The 19,309-nt window shown below is 45.5% G+C and overlaps 1 protein-coding gene across 1 annotated transcript in view; it reads left to right on the forward strand.

The window, feature by feature from the left end:
- Positions 1-19,309, forward strand: part of LOC139390535 (glutamate receptor 3-like) — a 277,696-nt gene that overhangs the window by 99,989 nt on the left and 158,398 nt on the right. Inside the window, exon 3 of the mRNA XM_071137711.1 lies at positions 18,523-18,762. Coding sequence (XP_070993812.1) covers positions 18,523-18,762 — 240 coding nt within the window. The remainder of the gene's footprint in view (positions 1-18,522; positions 18,763-19,309) is intronic.

Here is a 19,309-nt window from a genome sequence, read left to right on the forward strand (position 1 = left end):
TTTGTCCCTAACCTGTTTGGAGAGCTCCTTGTTCTTCATGGTGCCACTTGCTTAGTGGTGTTGCAGACTCTGGGGCCTTTCAGTGACAGATCATGTGACACTTAGATTGCGCACATGTGGACTTTATTTAACTAATTATGTGACTTCTGAAGGTAATTGGTTGCACCAGATCTTATTTAGGGGCTTCATAGCAAAGGGGGTGAATGCATATGCACGCACCACATATTTTTTTAAATAAGTAATTTTTTTGACCAATTTGAACTATTTTGTGTTTGTCAATTACATGAAATCCCCCCAAAATCTATTTATATTACAGGTTGTAATGCAACAAAATATGAAAAACGCGAAGAGGATGAATACTTTTGCAAGGCGCTGTATGTAATGGGGATACCGATACAGATACACCTAATTCTGGAGAACGGCCTTAACTTCCCAGTTAGCAATGAGCATTCGAGAGGCCGGCGTCCCTCCAGAGTGATCGAGCGCTGTGCGACATATTTTCTGCCCATCGCTTCATTCACGGGGCACCCAAGATGTTAAGTGGCAGCCGTGCTTCTGCTGTTCACGTGCTGTTTTCCTCACAGTGGTCAGTGGTCAGTCGGCGTCAGGCCAGAGGCCTACTTCCTTTCACTATATATATATTTATATATATTTTAAATGTATTTGTATTATTTACATGTCCATTTGATTTAACAGTTTGTGATTTCCATTAAGTATTTACATTATTTTCTGTAAATTATTTTGTTTGTAAAAAATATCATATAAAAAGGTCCTGTTTCCTTCGATCAATGGGCCACGACAAATAAATCTAGTCAATTCAAGTCTCTCCATCAGCTCAGTGTCCTGGCTCAGCGTGGTCTCCAGCAGCTCAGTGTCCTGGCTCAGCGTGGTCTCCAGCAGCTCAGTGTCCTGGCTCCTCGTGGTCTCCAGCAGCTCAGTGTCCTGGCTCAGCGTGGTCTCCAGCAGCTCAGTGTCCTGGCTCCTCGTGGTCTCCAGCAGCTCAGTGTCCTGTATCAGCGTGGTCTCCAGCAGCTCAGTGTCCTGGCTCCTCGTGGTCTCCAGCAGCTCAGTGTCCTGGCTCAGCGTGGTCTCCAGCAGCTCAGTGTCCTGGCTCATCGTGGTCTCCAGCAGCTCAGTGTCCTGTGTCAGCGTGGTCTCCAGCAGCTCAGTGTCCTGGCTCATCGTGGTCTCCAGCAGCTCAGTGTCCTGGCTCATCGTGGTCTCCAGCAGCTCAGTGTCCTGGCTCATCGTGGTCTCCAGCAGCTCAGTGTCCTGGCTCATCGTGGTCTCCAGCAGCTCAGTGTCCTGTATCAGCGTGGTCTCCAGCAGCTCAGTGTCCTGGCTCAGCGTTGTCTCCAGCAATACCGGGTCTTGCCTGTCCTCCAGCAGCTCAGTGTCCTTTCTTGCCTGTCCTCCAGCAGCTCAGTGTCCTGGCTCAGCGTGGTCTCCAGCAGCTCCGGGTTCTTGCCTGTCCTCCAGCAGCTCGGTGTCTTGGATCAGCATGGTCTCCAGTAGCTACAGGTCTTGCCGGTCCTCCAGTAGCTCGGTGTCATTTCTCAGCATGGTCTCCAGCACCTCCAGGTTTCGGTCCTCGAGAAGGAGATTTGATATCACCATTGGTCTGTTGATAGGCTAACAAAGTATTTGTCTTGTTATTCATCTCAAGCATTTGGTCATCCACTGTTCCCATATGGCGCAGCAAAAGTATTTTATCCTGACCTATAGGAAGAAACAAAAGAGCACTTAATCACCGTCACACTCCTAAAAACAATTACAGACCATGATGTTTAAGGCTACACCAAAGAGATTTTTATGTAGGTATGTTTTCTGGCCCATACACCAGCTCCACGGTGTCTTAACCTGTTGCGTCTACCAAACCCGGATCCGGGATTCTATTTACAGACCTAAGCTCATTACCATAACGCAACGTTAACTATTCATGAAAATCGCAAATGAAATGAAATAAATATGCCATCTCTCAAGCTTTTTGTAAACAACACTGTCATCTCAGATTTTCAAAATATGCTTCTCAACCATAGGAAAACAATCATTTGTGTGAAAGTGGCTAGCTAGCGTAGCATTTAGCGAGTTAGCATCCAGCACGCAAGATTTCAACAAAAACATAAAAGCCTTCAAATAAAATAATTTACCTTTGAAGAACTTCGGATGTTTTCAATGAGGAGACTCTCAGTTAGATAGCAGATGCTCAGTTTTTCCAAAAAAGATTCTTTGTGAATTCGAAATAGCTCCGTTTTCTGCATCACATTTGGCTACCAAAAAAAAACCGAAAATTCAGTTCTCAAAACGCGATTTTTTTTCCAAATTAACTCCATAATATCGACTGAAAACATGGCAAACGTTGTTTAGAATCAATCCTCAAGGTGTTTTTCACATATCTCTTCAATGATATATCGTTCGTGGAAGCATGGTTTCTCCCCTCAATCAAATGGAAAAGTACAAGCAGCTGGCGTTTGCGCACCGAATTCCACGCAGGACAGCAGGCGGACACTTGGAAAATGTAGTCTCTTATGGTCAATCTTCCAATGATATGCCTACAAATACGTCACAATGCTGCTAACACCTTGGGGGAACGACAGAAAGTGTAGGCTCATTCCTTGCGCAATCACAGCCATATAAGGAGACAATAGAAAACAGAGCTTCAGAGATTCTGCTAATTTCCTGCTTGACACATCATCTTGGTTTCGCCTGTAGAATGAGTTCTGGGGCACTTACAGACAATATCTTTGCAGATTCTGAAACTTCAGAGTGTTTTCTTTCAAAAACTGTCAAGAATATGCATAGTCGAGCATCTTTTCGTGACAAAATATCGCGCTTAAAACGGGAACGTTTTTTATCCAAAAATGAAATAGCGCCCCTAGAGATCCAAGAGGTTAATGTAACCATGATTGCGTTCTGACCCCAGTGCAGCTCAGTGTGAACAAGCTTAATGGTAGGGTCAGTATCTTTTGTTAACAGGTATGTTCTTTTTATTTATTTTTTGACTTTTTACCCCATTTTTACCCCATTTTCTACCAAATTTCGTGATATCCAATTGGTAGTTGCAGTCTTGTCCCATCACAACTCCCGTACGGATTTGGGAAAGGCGAAGGTCGATGTGTGTCCTCCGAAACATGACCCTGCCAAGCCACACTGCTTCTTGACACACTGCTAACTCAGAAGCCAGCCGCACCAATGTGTCGCAAGAAACACCGTACAACTGGCGACCGGCCCGCCACAAGGAGTCGCTAGAGCGCAGTGAGACAAGGAAATCCCGGCAGGCCAAATAATGGGCCAATTGTGCGCCGCCTCATGGGTCTCCGTGTCAAGGCCTGGGATCAAACCCGGATAGACTCCGGGGCTGTAGTGATGCTTCAAGCACTCAAACCCTGAGATATTTGAATGAAAAAATTGAATTGTAAATATTTTTCTTAAATATACACAAAAAACACTCATATTATTCTAAAAAAGAAAACAAAAGTCAATGTACTCCTTGAATTAGTCAATATGTACTGAGATCCCTACAGGCTCTGGGGCCTGAGACGGGGAAGCATCATCAGACAGTATTCCTTGTTTCAGCCGTGAATCCTGGAGATCCAAGACCCTTTTAGTCACTTTTACAATGATTTCCAATTTCTTACATTTTTTTGTTCGTTTTTCCTGTACAATTATCATCACCTGCGCAATAAAGACAACAAAATCAACCTTCTTCACAATTAGCGTTTCAGGATCTCTCAAATGACTGACATTCACAGCTTGTTGGGAATCCACTACCTTAGCTTCATTATCTTTACTCGCTGCTTTAGCAATGTTCACTGCCTCTGCATAGGAGACCTTCTCAACAGCCCTCATCCTTCCTACTTTGACCTCCTCCACCCTAACAGGTGTGACGACCCTACCACTCTGTCTGCCGAAATCTTTCTCTTTCACTTACAGATTTTGGTTTTGGCATTTTTGTGGATGTTTTGTTTGTTTGCGTTTGCACCTTTCAACACCCCTCATTATCATATGTACAGTATACACGCAACCACTCACTTACACTACTGACTACTGACTACACACACCATTGTTAATTGTTATTCTTTATCGCCACGTTGTCTCCCTTTTGTTACGAACTTCCAGCCGGTTTGTGACACAGGCCACACCCTAACAGGCCACACCCTAACATTCATCCTAAAAGGCCACACCTTAACATTCCAATCACAATTGTATCCTTGCATCCTCAGACTGTTGATACTTGACACGTGGCCAAACTTTTTACATTGATGACATTTAAAATAGCTTTTGTACATCAGATCCCACCGCATATCTCATATATCCGATCTTTGCATGGGTTGGGAGAAATTCTTCATCAATAATACTAAAATACTTTCCTCCTCCTATCCATTAACCTCTCTGGGATATGTGGGCCAAAAGCCAGGGAAAAGGCAGAGCGCTACTATAAAAATCAAACCTTCATTAAATCACACATGCAAGATGGCAAATTAAAGCTACACTTGTTGTGAATCCAGCCAACATGTCAGATTTCAAAAAGGCTTTTCGGGCGAAAGCAAACGATGCTATTATCTGAGGATAGCACCTCCGTAAACAAAGAGAGAAAAACATATTTTAACCCTGCAGGCGCGACACTTAATGCAGAAATAAAAATATAATTCATGCCTTACCTTTGACGAGCTTCTTTTGTTGGCACTCCAATATGTCCCATAAACATCACAAATGGTCCTTTTGTTCAATTAATTCCGTCGATATATATCCAGCTATTTGGTGCGTTTGCTCCAGAAAAACACCGGTTCCAACTTGCGCAACGTGACTACAAAATATCTCAAAAGTTACCTGTAAACTTTGCCAAAACATTTCAAGCTTCTTTTGTAATACAACTTTAGGTATTGTTTTACATAAATAATCAATAAAATTGAAGACTGGATGATCTGTGTTCAATACAGGAGGAAAACAAACTGTAGCTAGCTTTCTGGTCACGCGCCTCTATCTAACAGTACACTTCAAGTGACCCTCGTTCAAGATGGCTCGTTCTTCATTACACAAAGGAAAACTTCTTAAGACTGTTGAGATCCAGTGGAAGCGATAGGAACTGCAAGAAGGTCCCCTAGAAATATTGTAAAAGAATCTGAATGGTTTGTCCTCGGGGTTTCACCTGCTAAATAAGTTCTGTTATACTCACAGACATGATTCAAACAGTTTTAAAAACTTCAGAGTGTTTTCCATCCAAATATACTAATAATATGCATATCTTATCTTTTGGGGATGAGTAGCAGGCAGTTGAATTTGGGCATGCATTTCATCCGGAAGGTGAAAATACTGCCCCCTGTCACCAAGAAGTTAAACGTGTGTGTTAATCGACTTGAATCAACTATTCCTGGCATGTTCATCTTAAACCATGAAGCCTCAATCTCCATCGAGACGCCAGATATGACCATTTTTATCACGGCCCTACTCCGATAATCATAGAATTCCACTTAATGTGTCGATTTAATTTGTACATCCACAGTGCTTTCTCCTTTTGTTCTTTTGACACATAAAATAAACATCACACCACAGCTTGTCCATCTGACTGATTCCACTTCTCACAATGCATCCTCGTTTCCTCTATCACCACCTCGTTTCCTCTGTCACCACCTCGTTTCCTCTGTCACCACCTCGTTTCCTCTGTCACCACCTCGTTTCCTCTGTCACCACCTCGTTTCCTCTATCACCACCTCGTTTCCTCTATCACCACCTCGTCACCACCTCGTTTCCTCTGTCAACACCTCGTTTCCTCTATCACCACCTCGTTTCCTCTGTCACCACCTCGTTTCCTCTATCACCACCTCGTTTCCTCTATCACCACCTCGTTTCCTCTATCACCACCTCGTTTCCTCTATCAACACCTCGTTTCCTCTGTCACCACCTCGTTTCCTCTATCACCAGCACTACTTCTGCCATTTCTCTCAAAACCGCCATCTCCTTTTGCGGCGTTGTGTTTTCTTCTGTGGTGTTTAAGGGAGGCCACCACCTACGGTACATAGTGATCAGCACTTCCTGAAGTGGGCGAGGCGGTTTAGGGAGGGGCATTTATTTCTAGAAAGGCTATTCCATGCGAGAAATTGCCAAGAAACTGAAGATCTTGTACATTGCTGTGTACTACTCCCTTCCACAGAACAGCGCAAACTGTCTCTAACAAGAATAGAAAGAGTGGGCCCCGGTGCACAACTGAGCAAGAGGACAGGTACAGGACAAGTGTCTAGTTTGAGAAACAGATTCACAAGTCTTCAACTGGCAGCTTCATTAATTCAATAGTACCCTCAAAACACCCGTCTCAACTTCAACAGTGACTTCAACAGTGAAGAGATGGCTCCGGGATGCTGGCCTTCTAGGCAAAGTTGCAAAGAAAAAGCCATATCTCAAACTGGCCAATAAAAATAAACGAGTAAGATGGGCAAAAGAACACAGACACTGGAGAGAGGAACTCTGCCTAGAAGGCCAGCTTCCCAGTCGCCTCTTCACTGTTGACGCTGAGACTGGACAGAGGAACTCTGCCTAGAAGGCCAGCATCCCAGAGTCACCTCTTCACTGTTGACGCTTCACTAGAAGGCCAGCATTCGCCTCTTCACTGTTGACATTGAGACTGGACAGAGGAACTCTCTGCCAGCATCCCAGAGTCACCTCTTCACTGTTGCCAGCATAGAAGGCCAGCATCCCAGAGTCGCCTCTTCACTGTTGACATTGAGACTGGACAGAGGCACTCTGCCTAGAAGGCCAGCATCTCAGTCGCCTCTTCACTGTTGACGTTTAGACTGGTGCTTTGTGTTATTTTAATGGATAAGAAATGTGCTTTTGTTTCAAAAACAATTTCTTTGTGACTCCAAACAGTTGAACGGTAGTGTATGTACTACTGTATATTAAATCAATGGCAAAAATATAGGCTATTTTTGGGCATAATCAATATATCATTAGTCGACTTAAACTATAAATTACTGGGTTTATCACTTTTGTTGTGTCCTTCTCAATTGTTGTAAATGCATCATGTCCACATGGTTGTATTGTGATTTTTAATGAGCAAATACATAACATTTAAACCACAACAAATGTAAGTCATTTATGGAAACAACAAAAACTGCCTGTAGCATCTGGCTGGCTGTGGTTAGCTGGAAGCCTTTGTCCTTGTGGGGACCAGCGGAATGTTCCCAATTGTCCAAATGTTCCTTGTTTTACTCTCCCATAAGGATCTCACACACACACACACTATCTATATGCTACTCTGTAGTGGTAGTGTTATCTATATGCTACTCTGTAGTAGTAGTGGTAGTGTTATCTATATGCTACTCAGTAGTAGTAGTGGTAGTGTTATCTATATGGTACTCTGTAGTGGTAGTGTTATCTATATGCTACTCTGTAGGGGTAGTGGTAGTGTTATCAATATGCTACTCTGTAGGGGTAGTGGTAGTGTTATCTATATGCTACTCTGTAGGGGTAGTATTACCTATATGCTGCTCTGTAGGGGAAGTGTTAGATTTTTGCAGTAGCTCTAGCCATAGCTACGTAGCACCCCTGTTAAAAGTCCCATCAGTACGTATATTTCAAGTATTGCGGTATGGGTAGGGGCAGATTCTGCTATATTCTGCTCTAGCTGTAGCCATAGCTGTTTGTAGTTGCACTAGCTGTTAAAAAAAGTCTCATCTGTAAACTGCCTGCAGGGGAGACTTCAGAAATGCAAAGTGTCCTCACATACATATGACTTCAGGAAAAGGAGCAGGCTAATGAAGGATTGATGTGTTCTGGCCCCGTGGTACCACATGAAATCTCTCTCTAGCTTACAGCTTTTTCTCCCTTTGTTCCTTCTCTTTCTCTGCTCTATCGTTTTCTCTTGCTCTCTCTCTGCTTTCTCTCTCTCTTCCTTCCTATCACTCTCTCGCTCTCTTTCCTACCTCTCACTCTTTCTCCGTCCCTCCCTCTCTCTCTGCTCTCTCTCCCTATGTCACCCTCCTTCCTCCATCCCCTCTCTCTCGCTGTTCCTTCCAGCATTATCATTCAGGGAGGCAGCTCCGTCTCAGTGAGGGCACTAATAAGATGAAACATGGCACTGGACTCTACATACCTAACCAGGGGAGAGAGAGAGACAAGGTTAGAGAGAGGAGAGAGAGGGGATTATTTAAGTAATGCTTTCAAGGTTAAACAACCACCCCCCTCACCTCCCTTCCTCCTCTCCTCTCGTCCACCCTCCTCTTTGCCTTATTTTATTATTCTGTGCAGAAAGGCATGGAGCCAAGAGAGCGAGTGGGCGCGAGAGAGAGAGTGCGAGAGAGAGAGTGCGAGAGAGGGAGCGTGCGAGAGAGGGAGCGTGCGAGAGGAGTGCGAGAGAGGGAGCGTGCGAGAGAGGGAGCGTGCGAGAGAGGGAGCGTGCGAGAGAGGGAGCGCGCGAGAGAGGGCGAGGGGGAGCGCGAGAGAGAGGGGGAGCGCGAGAGAGAGGGTGCGAGAGTGAGAGTGCGAGAGAGAGTGCGAGAGAGAGAGATGAGAGAGAGAGAGCGAGAGAGAGAGAGAGAGCGCGATAGAGAGAGAGCGAGAGAGAGAGCGAGAGAGAGAGAGAGCGCGAGAGAGAGAGAGAGAGAGTGCGAGAGAGAGAGAGTGCGAGAGAGAGAGAGAGTGAGAGAGAGAGAGCGCGAGAGAGAGCGCGAGAGAGAGAAAGGGGGGGAGAAAGATTGGGGGGAGAGGTCTTGTAGAGATAATACTGCACTCTTCAGTATATAGAACATTTTGTTTCTATGGACGAGATGAAAAAACCATTCACTGAGTTTACTGTATATAAAATAGTAAAGGGAAACATTCCCGTCTCGTTTGTTTTAACTGTTCTGCATGAACATTTACAGAGCCTTTAGATTCTCACCCTTTGATTATTTCACGTTGTTGTGTTACAACCTGAATTTGCAATGGATTAAGTGGAGATGTGTTGCTGGCCCACACACCATACCCCACCATACCCTACCATACCCCACCATACCCCACCATACCCCACCATACCCCACAATACCCCACCATACCCCACAATACCCCACCATACCCCACCATACCCCACCACACCCCATACCCCACCATACCCCACCATACCCCACCATACCCCACCATACCCCACCATACCCCACCATACCCCACCATACCCCACAATACCCCACCATACCCCACCATACCCCACGTTACCCCACCATACCCCACCATACCCCACCATACCCCACCATACCCCACCATACCCCACCACACCCCACCATACCCCACCATACCCCACCATACCCCACCATACCCCACCATACCCCACCATACCCCACCATACCCCACAATACCCCACCATACCACACAATACCCCACCACACCCCACCATACCCAACCATACCCAACCATACCCCACGTTACCCCACCATACCCCACAATATTCCCCCATACCCAACCATACCCCACCATACCACTCAATTCCCCACCACACCCCACCATACCCCACCATACCCAACCATACCCCACCACACCCCACGTTACCTCACCATACCCCAGAATGTCAAAGTGGATGCATGTTTTTGCTCCTTTTTTTCTAATTATCTGGATCCAGCCAGGCAACAACCCATACTGAGCTTGAGGTAGGTAGCCCTGCAACCAGGCGGAATTGATATGCTGGGTTCACATCCTCAAAACATTCCCCTACTGTTGGGCCCTTGAACAAGGCCCTTACCCCACAACATGCTCTCCATCCAGGGGTGCTCCTCTGCAGCTGACTCGCTCTCTCAATTCAATTCAAGGGGCTTTATTGGCATGGGAAACATATCTTAACATTGTCAAAGCAAGTGAGAGAAGGACAGTGTACCATCTAGCCATACTCCCATGAACTTGCATGAGGTGACTGGCTACCTCAAGCTCTAAACCCTCAGAGGTAGTAATCACACCTGTGGGGAGAGGGGCATTCTTCTTACCAAACCACATGACCTTTGTTTTGGAGGTGTTCAGAACAAGGTTAAGGGTAGAGAAAGCTTGTTGGACACTAAGAAAGCTTTGTTGTAGAGCGTTCAACACATAATCCAGGGAGGGGCCAACTGATTATACGACTGTATCATCTGCATATAAATGGATGAGAGAGCTTCCTACTTCCTGAGCTATGTTTATTTAAATTGAGAAGAGCACGGGGCCTGGGATCGAGCCTTGGGGTACTCCCTTGGTGACAGGCAGTGACTGAGACAGCAGATTTTCTGACTTTATACACTGCACTATTTGAGAGAGGTAGTTAGCAAACCAGACCAAAGACCCTTCACAGACACCAATAGTCCTTAGCCGGCCCACAAGAATGGAATGTTATACCGTATCAAAAGCTTTGGCCAAGTCAATAACAATAGCAGCACAACATGGCTCAGAATCAAGGGTAATGGTGACATTTTTGAGGACCTGTAAGGTTGCAGTGAATCATCCGTAACCTGAGCGGAAACCAGATTGTATACCAGAGAGAATACTGTAGACATCAAGAAAGCCAGTCAGCTGATTATTGACAAGTTTTTCCAACACTTTTGATAAACAGGGCAAAACAGTACTGTAACTTTAGCATTATATTTACTCCTTGCAACAGTACTGTAACTTTAGCATTAGCTTTCCTCCTTGCAACAGTACTGTAACTTTAGCATTAGCTTTCCTTCTTGCAACAGTACTGTAACTTTAGCATTAGCGTTCCTCCTTGCAATAGTACTGTAATGTTAGCATTAACTTTCCTCCTTGCAACAGTACTGTAACTTTAGCATTAGCTTTCCTTCTTGCAACAGTACTGTAACGTTAGCGATAGTTTTCCTCCTTGCAACAGTACTGTAACGTTAGCATTAGCTTTCCTCCTGCAACAGTAGCATTGGCGCTTTAGCATTGGCGCTTCCCCTGCAACAGTACTACAGAATAACGTTAGCATTAGCTTTTCTCCTTGCCACAGTATTGTAACGTTAGCATTAGCTTTCCTCCTTGCAACAGTACTGTAACGTTAGTATTAGCTTTCCTCCTTGCAACAGTACTGTAACGTTAGCATTATCTTTCCCCCTGCAACAGTACTGTAACTTTAGCATTAGCTTTCCCCTGCAACAGTACTGTATCTTTAGCATTAGCTTTCCCCTGCAATGCAGCAAATAGTGGAATCACTAAATTATGTCATCCTCACTGTAGATGGTTTGTTTGATATCTGTATCTGGTGTTCTGAAGATGCAGGGGTGTGTGTGTGTGTGTGTGTGTGTGTGTGTCTGTTTGCATTATCTTCTAACAGGGTGCAGATAGCGGTTAATTGTTTGCCGTTTTGGCTTCACTGTCGAGGAAACGTCACACAGTCGAGGCAGTCATGCACATGAAGAGAGATATCTGCTGATGTGTGTGTTCCACGCCTCATGTATCAATTAAGGCCAGGCAAATTGATTTCCTTTCTCCAGAACTATTATGAAGCAAACCATGCTATCTCACATTCACTGTCAAAAGCAGCATCCCTCTTCAAACATTTCTCCTCTCTTGTTCTCCTCCCTTCTCTTTAGAGAATCAGACCTCTGATTTGTTATGTGGGTGTGACAAAGGCCATTGTTTAGCTGATAATGGCAACCATCACACAGCCAGACCTTTACTTTGGGGAAAACCATCACATAGCTGGACCTTTACTTTGGGGGAAACCATCACATAGCTGAACCTTTACTTTGGGGGAAACCATCACATAGCCAGACCTTTACTTTGGGGGAAACCATCACATAGATAGACCTTTACTTGGGGGCAAACCATCACATAGATAGACCTTTACTTGGGGGAAAACCATCACATAGCTGGACCTTTGCTTGGGGGAAAACCATCACAAAGCTGGACCTTTGCTTGGGGGAAAACCATCACATAGCTGGACCTTTACTTGGGGGAAACCATCACATAGATAGACCTTTACTTGGGGGAAAATCATCACATAGCTGAATCTTTACTTGGGGGAAAACCATCACATAGCCAGGCCTTTACTTGGGGGCAAACCATCACATAGATAGACCTTTACTTGGGGGAAAACCATCACATAGCCAGACCTTTACTTGGGGGAAAACCATCACATAGCTGGACCTTTACTTGGGGGAAAACCATCACATAGCCAGACCTTTACTTTGGGGAAAACCATCACATAGCCACGCCTTTACTTGGGGGATAACCATCACATAGCTGGACCTTTACTTGGGGGAAAACCATCACATAGCCACGCCTTTATTTTGGGGGAAACTGCTTTCACATCCCCCTTGTTTACTCTTCTTTTAACAGGTGTCAGACATGAGCTCTAGTAATATAAGGACTGTGGTCTAGTATTGTCTTATGATCATATCCAGTCCTCGCAAGTGGCGCAGCGATCTAAGACACTACATCTCAGTGCTAGAGGCGTCACTACATACACCCTGATTCGAATACAGGCTGTATCACAAAAGGCTGTGATTGGGAGTCCCATAGGGCGGCGCATAATTGGCCCCAGTGTCGTCTGGGTTTGGACAGTGTAGGCCGTCATTGTAAATAAGAATTGGCCCCAGTGTCGTCTGGGTTTGGACAGTGTAGGCCGTCATTGTAAATAAGAATTGGCCCCAGTGTCGTCTGGGTTTGGACAGTGTAGGCCGTCATTGTAAATAAGAATTGGCCCCAGTGTCGTCTGGGTTTGGACAGTGTAGGCCGTCATTGTAAATAAGAATTGGCCCCAGTGTCGTCTGGGTTTGGACAGTGTAGGCCGTCATTGTAAATAAGAATTTGCCCAGTTAAATAAATAAAAAATATAAAAGTGTTACATTTTTTAAATCATATTTTAGCCTTACAGCCCACTTTAGCCTTGCTCTAGAGCCACACTAGGCCTATTTGAACAGTCTTATAGTCCAGATGCAGCCCAGAGCACATTGACTTTACTAGACAGGCAGGTAAGATATCTCTTAGGGAGGGAAGCAGCCAGGGAAAATAAATGAGTGGAAGTCTATTGAGTACCTACGGGACAGTTCATTGGCCACACACACACACACACACACACACACACACACACACACACACACACACACACACACACACACACACACACACAGTTCATTGGGCACTCTCTGGACTAAGTGGCAGTGTAATCATGGTGGAATGTCCTGCACAGCCGAGAAGAGTGAGTGAAGGAGGGAGGAGGGATGGGAGAGAGAGGATGGAAGAGCCTAGGGTACGGAAGAAGGTAGGGGAGGAGGGATGGGAGAGAAAGGATGGAAGAGCCAGGGGTTAAGAAGAAGAAGGTAGTGGTGGAGGGATGGGAAAGAGAGGAGGGAAGAGCCAGGAGTGAAGAAGAAGAATGTAGGGGAGGAGGCTTATAGAGCTCAGCCCCCTTGAGAGGAGGCGAGAAAGAAGAGAAGAGGAGGATGATGCAGAAAGTAGAGAGGTGAAATAAGAGGACAGAGAATGAGAAGAGAACAGAGAGAGGAGTAGAAAGGATGACATAAGGCCAATAGGAGAGTCATATGAGAGGGATGCAGTGTATATTACAAGATAGACACAGTGCACTAGAAATGGAATAGGGTGCTATTTATGACACAGGCAAAGGAGGACCATATCCTCCTGAGAGGAGGTTTAGAGGCAGTAGAGGATTGTCCCCAGCTACAGAGGAGGTATAGGAGCAGTAGAGGATTGTTCCCAGCTACAGAGGAGGTATAGGAGAAGTAGAGGATTGTCCCTGTCTACAGAGGAGGTATAGGAGCAGTAGATGATTGTCCCCAGCTACAGAGGAGGTATAGGGGCAGTAGAGGGTTGTTCCCAGCTACAGAGGAGGAATAGGGGCAGCAGAGGGTTGTTCCCAGCTACAGAGGAGGTATAGGGGCAGTAGAGGGTTGTTCCCATCTACAGAGGAGGTATAGGGGCAGTAGAGGGTTGTTCCCAGCTACAGAGGAGGTATAGGGGCAGTAGAAGGTTGTTCCCAGCTACAGAGGAGGTATAGGGGCAGTAGAGGGTTGTTCCCAGCTACAGAGGAGGTATAGGGGCAGTAGAGGGTTGTTCCCATCTACAGAGGAGGTATAGGGGCAGTAGAGGGTTGTTCCCAGCTACAGAGGAGGTATAGGGGCAGTAGAAGGTTGTTCCCAGCTACAGAGGAGGTATAGGGGCAGTAGAGGGTTGTTCCCAGCTACAGAGGGGGATCAGTGGGCCACAGCCTCTGCTCTGACTGCATAAGATCCAGATTAACTAGACTCTGTGAGAGAGGGTCTTCATGCCAGACCCCCTACCCACCACTCATCCATCACATTAAACACACACTTCAGTCAAACACACACTTCCAGTCACAGACAGGCTGGGATTTATTAGGAGGTGCTTTGTCAGTAGTGCAGTGCGCCCCAGTCTATACGCACACCGCACACAGACACATGCACACAGAGAGACTGGTGGTACCTTTTCCTTCAACCATGTCTGATGAGGAGTTATTCAGCGGAAAACCTCCTCAGGCAATGATCATTCCGTTACAATATTCATTTTGTAAACGTATTATATGTTGGTCGTTCATGTGTAAATCTGGAAATAGACTCCTTTTGCCGTAGATGAGATGAATAGATCGGTGCGTCCTCCTTTTGTCAATAGTATCTTGATTACTTTTATCAATGTACATTTCATGGCATGAAGGCCTAAACAAGTTATGACGATCTTAATTCATCCAGACTGGCAGCATGAAGTCATCTCATCTCTTTAAGTGTCATGGCCATCATCTTGGGCAACGGGAGGCGAGGCGTTGGTGAAGTTTAGGGGCTGGCATTTGAGTAAATGGTTTGAAGCGCTTCACAGCTCTAAATGGCATGAGCCAATTCAATCCCCCCAAGCACTTATGTGCTATCTACCCCTGTGTGTGTGTGTGTGTGTGTGTGTGTGTGTGTGTGTGTGTGTGTGTGTGTGTGTGTGTGTGTGTGTGTGTGTGTGTGTGTGTGTGTGTGTGTGTGTGTGTGTGTGTGTGTGTGCGTCAGCATTTCGCTGGCTTTATAAAGGGGACAAGTCTGATTTAGGTCTGGAAGAACAGAGAGATGGAGAGAGAAATATAGGGAGAAGGGAGAGAGAGAAATGGGGGAGGGAGAAGGGAGGGAGAGAAATGGGGGAGGGGAGGGAGAAGGGAGGGAGAGAAATGGGGGAGCGGAGGGGAAAGGGACTGGGGGAAGAGAAAACAGAGGCGGGGAACGCAGTAAGGACAAGAGAGAGAGAGGGACATGGGGGCAATCAGAGAGCGAGAGGAGAACCAGTAAAGAGATATAATCAACAGTGGCATTTACATCAGCACACAGAGGCCTCTTCCGTCCTTCCACGGCAACAGAGGACTCTATGTGCATTCCAAATGACACCCTATTCCATACAAAGTGCACTACTTTTTGACAAAGGTCCGTAAGACTCTCATCAGAAAGTAGTGCATTATATATGGAAAAGTGTACAATTTGGGACGCAACCTCTGGCTATGAGACATGAAAGGACATGGACACCCAAATACTTGGATGGATGGAGAGGGTGCTTTAGGAAACATCAGCCTAGCTAGTGAGTGACCTTACAGGACAGACTGTTAACTAGGGTTTCAGGCCAGTTTACAGGACATACTGTTAACTAGAGTTTCAGGCCAGTTTACAGGACATACTGTTAACTAGAGTTTCAGGCCAGTTTACAGGACAGACTGTTAACTAGGGTTTCAGGCCAGCTTACAGGGCAGTGTGTTAACTAGGGTTTCAGGACACACTGTTAACTAGGGTTTCAGGACACACTGTTAACTAGGGTTTTAGGACAGCCTGTTAACTAGGGTTTTAGGACAGCTTACAGGGCAGTGTGTTAACTAGGGTTTCAGGACACACTGTTAACTAGGGTTTTAGGACAGACTGGTAACTAGGGTTTCAGGACAGACTGTTAACTAGGGTTTCAGGACAGACTGTTAACTAGGGTTTCAGGGCAGAATGTTAACTAGGGTTTCAGGGCAGAATGTTAACTAGGGTTTCAGGACAGACTGTTAACTAGGGTTTCAGGACAGACTGTTAACTAGGGTTTCAGGGCAGAATGTTAACTAGGGTTTCAGGGCAGAATGTTAACTAGGGTTTCAGGACAGACTGTTAACTAGGGTTTCAGGACAGACTGTTAACTAGGGTTTCAGGACAGCCTGTTAACTAGAGTTTCAGGGCAGCTTACAGGGCAGCGTGTTAACTAGTTTCAGGACAGCCTGTTAACTAAGGTTATAGTAAACTAATACATTTGACCGGCTGGGGGCATTCTGTTGGTCCCCACAGGTTATAATTAGGTTAGGGTTAGGAGTTAGGGAATAGGAGCTAGGGTTAAGTTTAGGTTTTTGGGTTAAGGTTAGGTTAAGGGCATGGGTTAGGGTTAGGTTTAGGGTTAAGTTTAGCTTTTTGGATTAAGGTTAGGGGAAGGGCATGGGTTAGGGCTAGGTTTAGGGTTAAGTTTAGGTTTTGGGGTTAAGGTTAGGGGAAGGGTATGGGTTAGGGTTAGGTTTAGGGTTAAGTTTAGGTTTTTGGGTTAAGGTTAGGGGAAGGGTATGGGTTAGGGCTAGGTTTAGGGTTAAGTTTAGGTTTTTGGGTTAAGGTTAGGGGAAGGGTATGGGTTAGGGCTAGGTTTAGGGTTAAGTTTAGGTTTTTGGGTTAAGGTTAGGGGAAGGGTATGGGTTAGGGCTTGGTTTAGGGTTAAGTTTAGGTTTTGGGGTTAAGGTTAGGGGAAGGGTATGGGTTAGGGCTAGGTTTAGGGTTAAGTTTAGGTTTTTGGGTTAAGGTTAGGGGAAGGGTATGGGTTAGGGTTTGGTTTAGGGTTAAGGTTAGGGGAAGGGTATGGGTTAGGGTTTGGTTTAGGGTTAAGGTTAGGGGAAGGGTATGGGTTAGGGCTAGGTTTAGGGTTTAGGTTAGGGGAAGGGTATGGGTTAGGGCTAGGTTTAGGGTTAAGGTTAGGGGAAGGGTATGGGTTAGGGCTAGGTTTAGGTTTAGGGTTTGGGAAAATAGGACTTTGAATGGGACTGAATTTTATATCCCCACATAATGTTAGCTGCACAAGACTGTGTGTGTGTGGTCAATATTAGGAATACATGTTTTGTTTACTCAGTGTACACACGAAGTCGGTTAAACAGTATGTAAACATTATTAAAGAGACCAGTGTTCAATGACTATGTACATAATGCAGCAGTCTCTAAGTTGCAGAGTTGAGTACAGGGTTGTAGCCGGCTAGTTACAGTGACTACGTCCAGGGCAGGAGTGGGTGGAGGATGGCTAGAGGTGACTATATAACAGTCTAATGGCCTGGTGATAGAAGCAGTTTTTCAGTCCCTCGGTCCCAGCTTTGATGCTCCTGTACTGTCTTTCTGCCTTCCAGATGGTAGCGGGGTGAACAGGTCGTGACTCGGGTGGCTGAGGTCCTTGATGATCTTCTTGGCCTTCCTGTGACACAGGGTGCTGTAGAAGTCCTGGAGGGCAGGCAGTGTGCCCCCCGGTGATGCGTTGGGCTGACCGCATCACCCTCTGGAGAGCCATGTGGTTGTGGGCGGTGCAGTTGCCATATCAGGCAGTGATACAGCAGACAGGATGCTCTCAATGGTGCTCTCAATGGTGCTCTCAATGGATGCTCTCAATGGATGCTCTCAATGGATGCTCTCAATGGATGCTCTCAATGGATGCTCTCAATGGTGCTCTCAATGGTGCTCTCAATGGTGCTCTCAATGGATGCTCTCTTATAGTAGCTAGCTTGTCTAACTATCTTAGCTGGCATTCCTGCTGGCAAGGTTGGTAGACTTTAGAAAAGCAAGCAATTACTAAATGCACTGAATAGAGTCCCATTGATTTCAATCTTTTACCCAGTTCAGCAGAGATAGATGAAGGGAGGCATATTTAGTTTCTCAAGATGTTTGCTTAGATCTGTAGAAAAATTGATGAGCTGAGCTGAGGTGTGTTTCTACACATGCTACATTAGGTTAGCCACACCATCAGCCACATGTTTCTTCACCAAACCTTCACCAAATAGTATCTGACATTATTTCAAATGCTTGATCTGGGTTTGATTGAGCTTGCCTGGCGCAATGGAACCAATAGAATAGTTGCAAAAGTCCCTGGTCTGTTCTCGACTAAAACGTGTTTCACTCTTCCCTTTGTAGTGCACTAGTTTTGACAGAGCCCTATGAGACCTGGTCAAAAGTAGTGCACTTTAAATAGTGTGCCATTTACGACATTGTCGGTGTCTTTATTGCTGCCAGATTCTGAGGTCTCACCAGAGAACATGACAGATCTACAAATAAATGCAAGTGTTTTCCCCAGCTGAATAAATGTCATCCAATGCAGATAGGCTGACTGATGAAGAGTAATGCTGGTCTTACTGATGAAGAGCAATGCTGGTCTTACTGCAAGATCTCATTCCACAAATTGGCTGTTATAGATTTTCTACAGTGTAGCTACCGATGATGTTTGCGTTTTCAAACACTTGACATTTGTGTGGGTGTGTGTCTGATCTTGTTGTCTCTCTTAAGCATCCTAACGCCCCCCTCCCTCCCTTCCTTTCTCCCTCTCTCTCCAGTCTGCTCTCAGTTCTCCCGAGGGGTCTATGCCATCTTCGGCTTCTACGATAAAAAGTCTATGAACACCCTGACGTCATTCTGTGGTGCGCTGCACACCTCCTTCGTCACGCCCAGTTACCCCACCGACAACGAGGTGCAGTTTGTCATCCAGATGAGACCTGCACTGCGTGGGGCCGTCCTCAGCCTGCTGTCACACTACAAGTGGCAAAAGTTTGTCTACCTCTACGACACCGACAGAGGTAGGTGCCATGCCATCACAGGCCTTGATATAGATCAGGTTGTGAGGTAAACAGACAGACAGAGGTAGGAGCTCTTGAAGTAGTTTTTGACTGCAACATCATAGATAATAATAGATATTGTTACATAATTTAACATACAATACAGACTGCGGTAGGTAAGGTTTGACAGGCTGGGTCTACCATAGACTTTGACCATGGTTTTGTTGAGGGTTTTAAGTATTGACTCTTAGGGCTGCCCTTAAAACAGTTGACATTGTCAACGTTGATAATATTCATGGCCAAAACGACAAAGTATACTGTACATGATCTAGTGTGCTGGAACATTACCTACTTGAAACAAGGAAGTGGGTGACATTCTATAAGCACTGTGTATTGTAATCTACAGGCCATTCACAAACTCCATCTTCTTCATAAATGGAAGAAATGTATGTCATTGGTAGTAATCTTTGGATGCAGTATGTCATTGGTAGTAATCTTTGGGTGCAGTATGTCACCGTAACTAAGCTTTGGGTGCAGTATGTCACCGTAACTAAGCTTTGGTGGCAGT

Source organism: Oncorhynchus clarkii, chromosome 31 (genome assembly GCF_045791955.1).
Source record: "Oncorhynchus clarkii lewisi isolate Uvic-CL-2024 chromosome 31, UVic_Ocla_1.0, whole genome shotgun sequence".
NCBI classification, from domain to species: domain Eukaryota; kingdom Metazoa; phylum Chordata; class Actinopteri; order Salmoniformes; family Salmonidae; genus Oncorhynchus; species Oncorhynchus clarkii.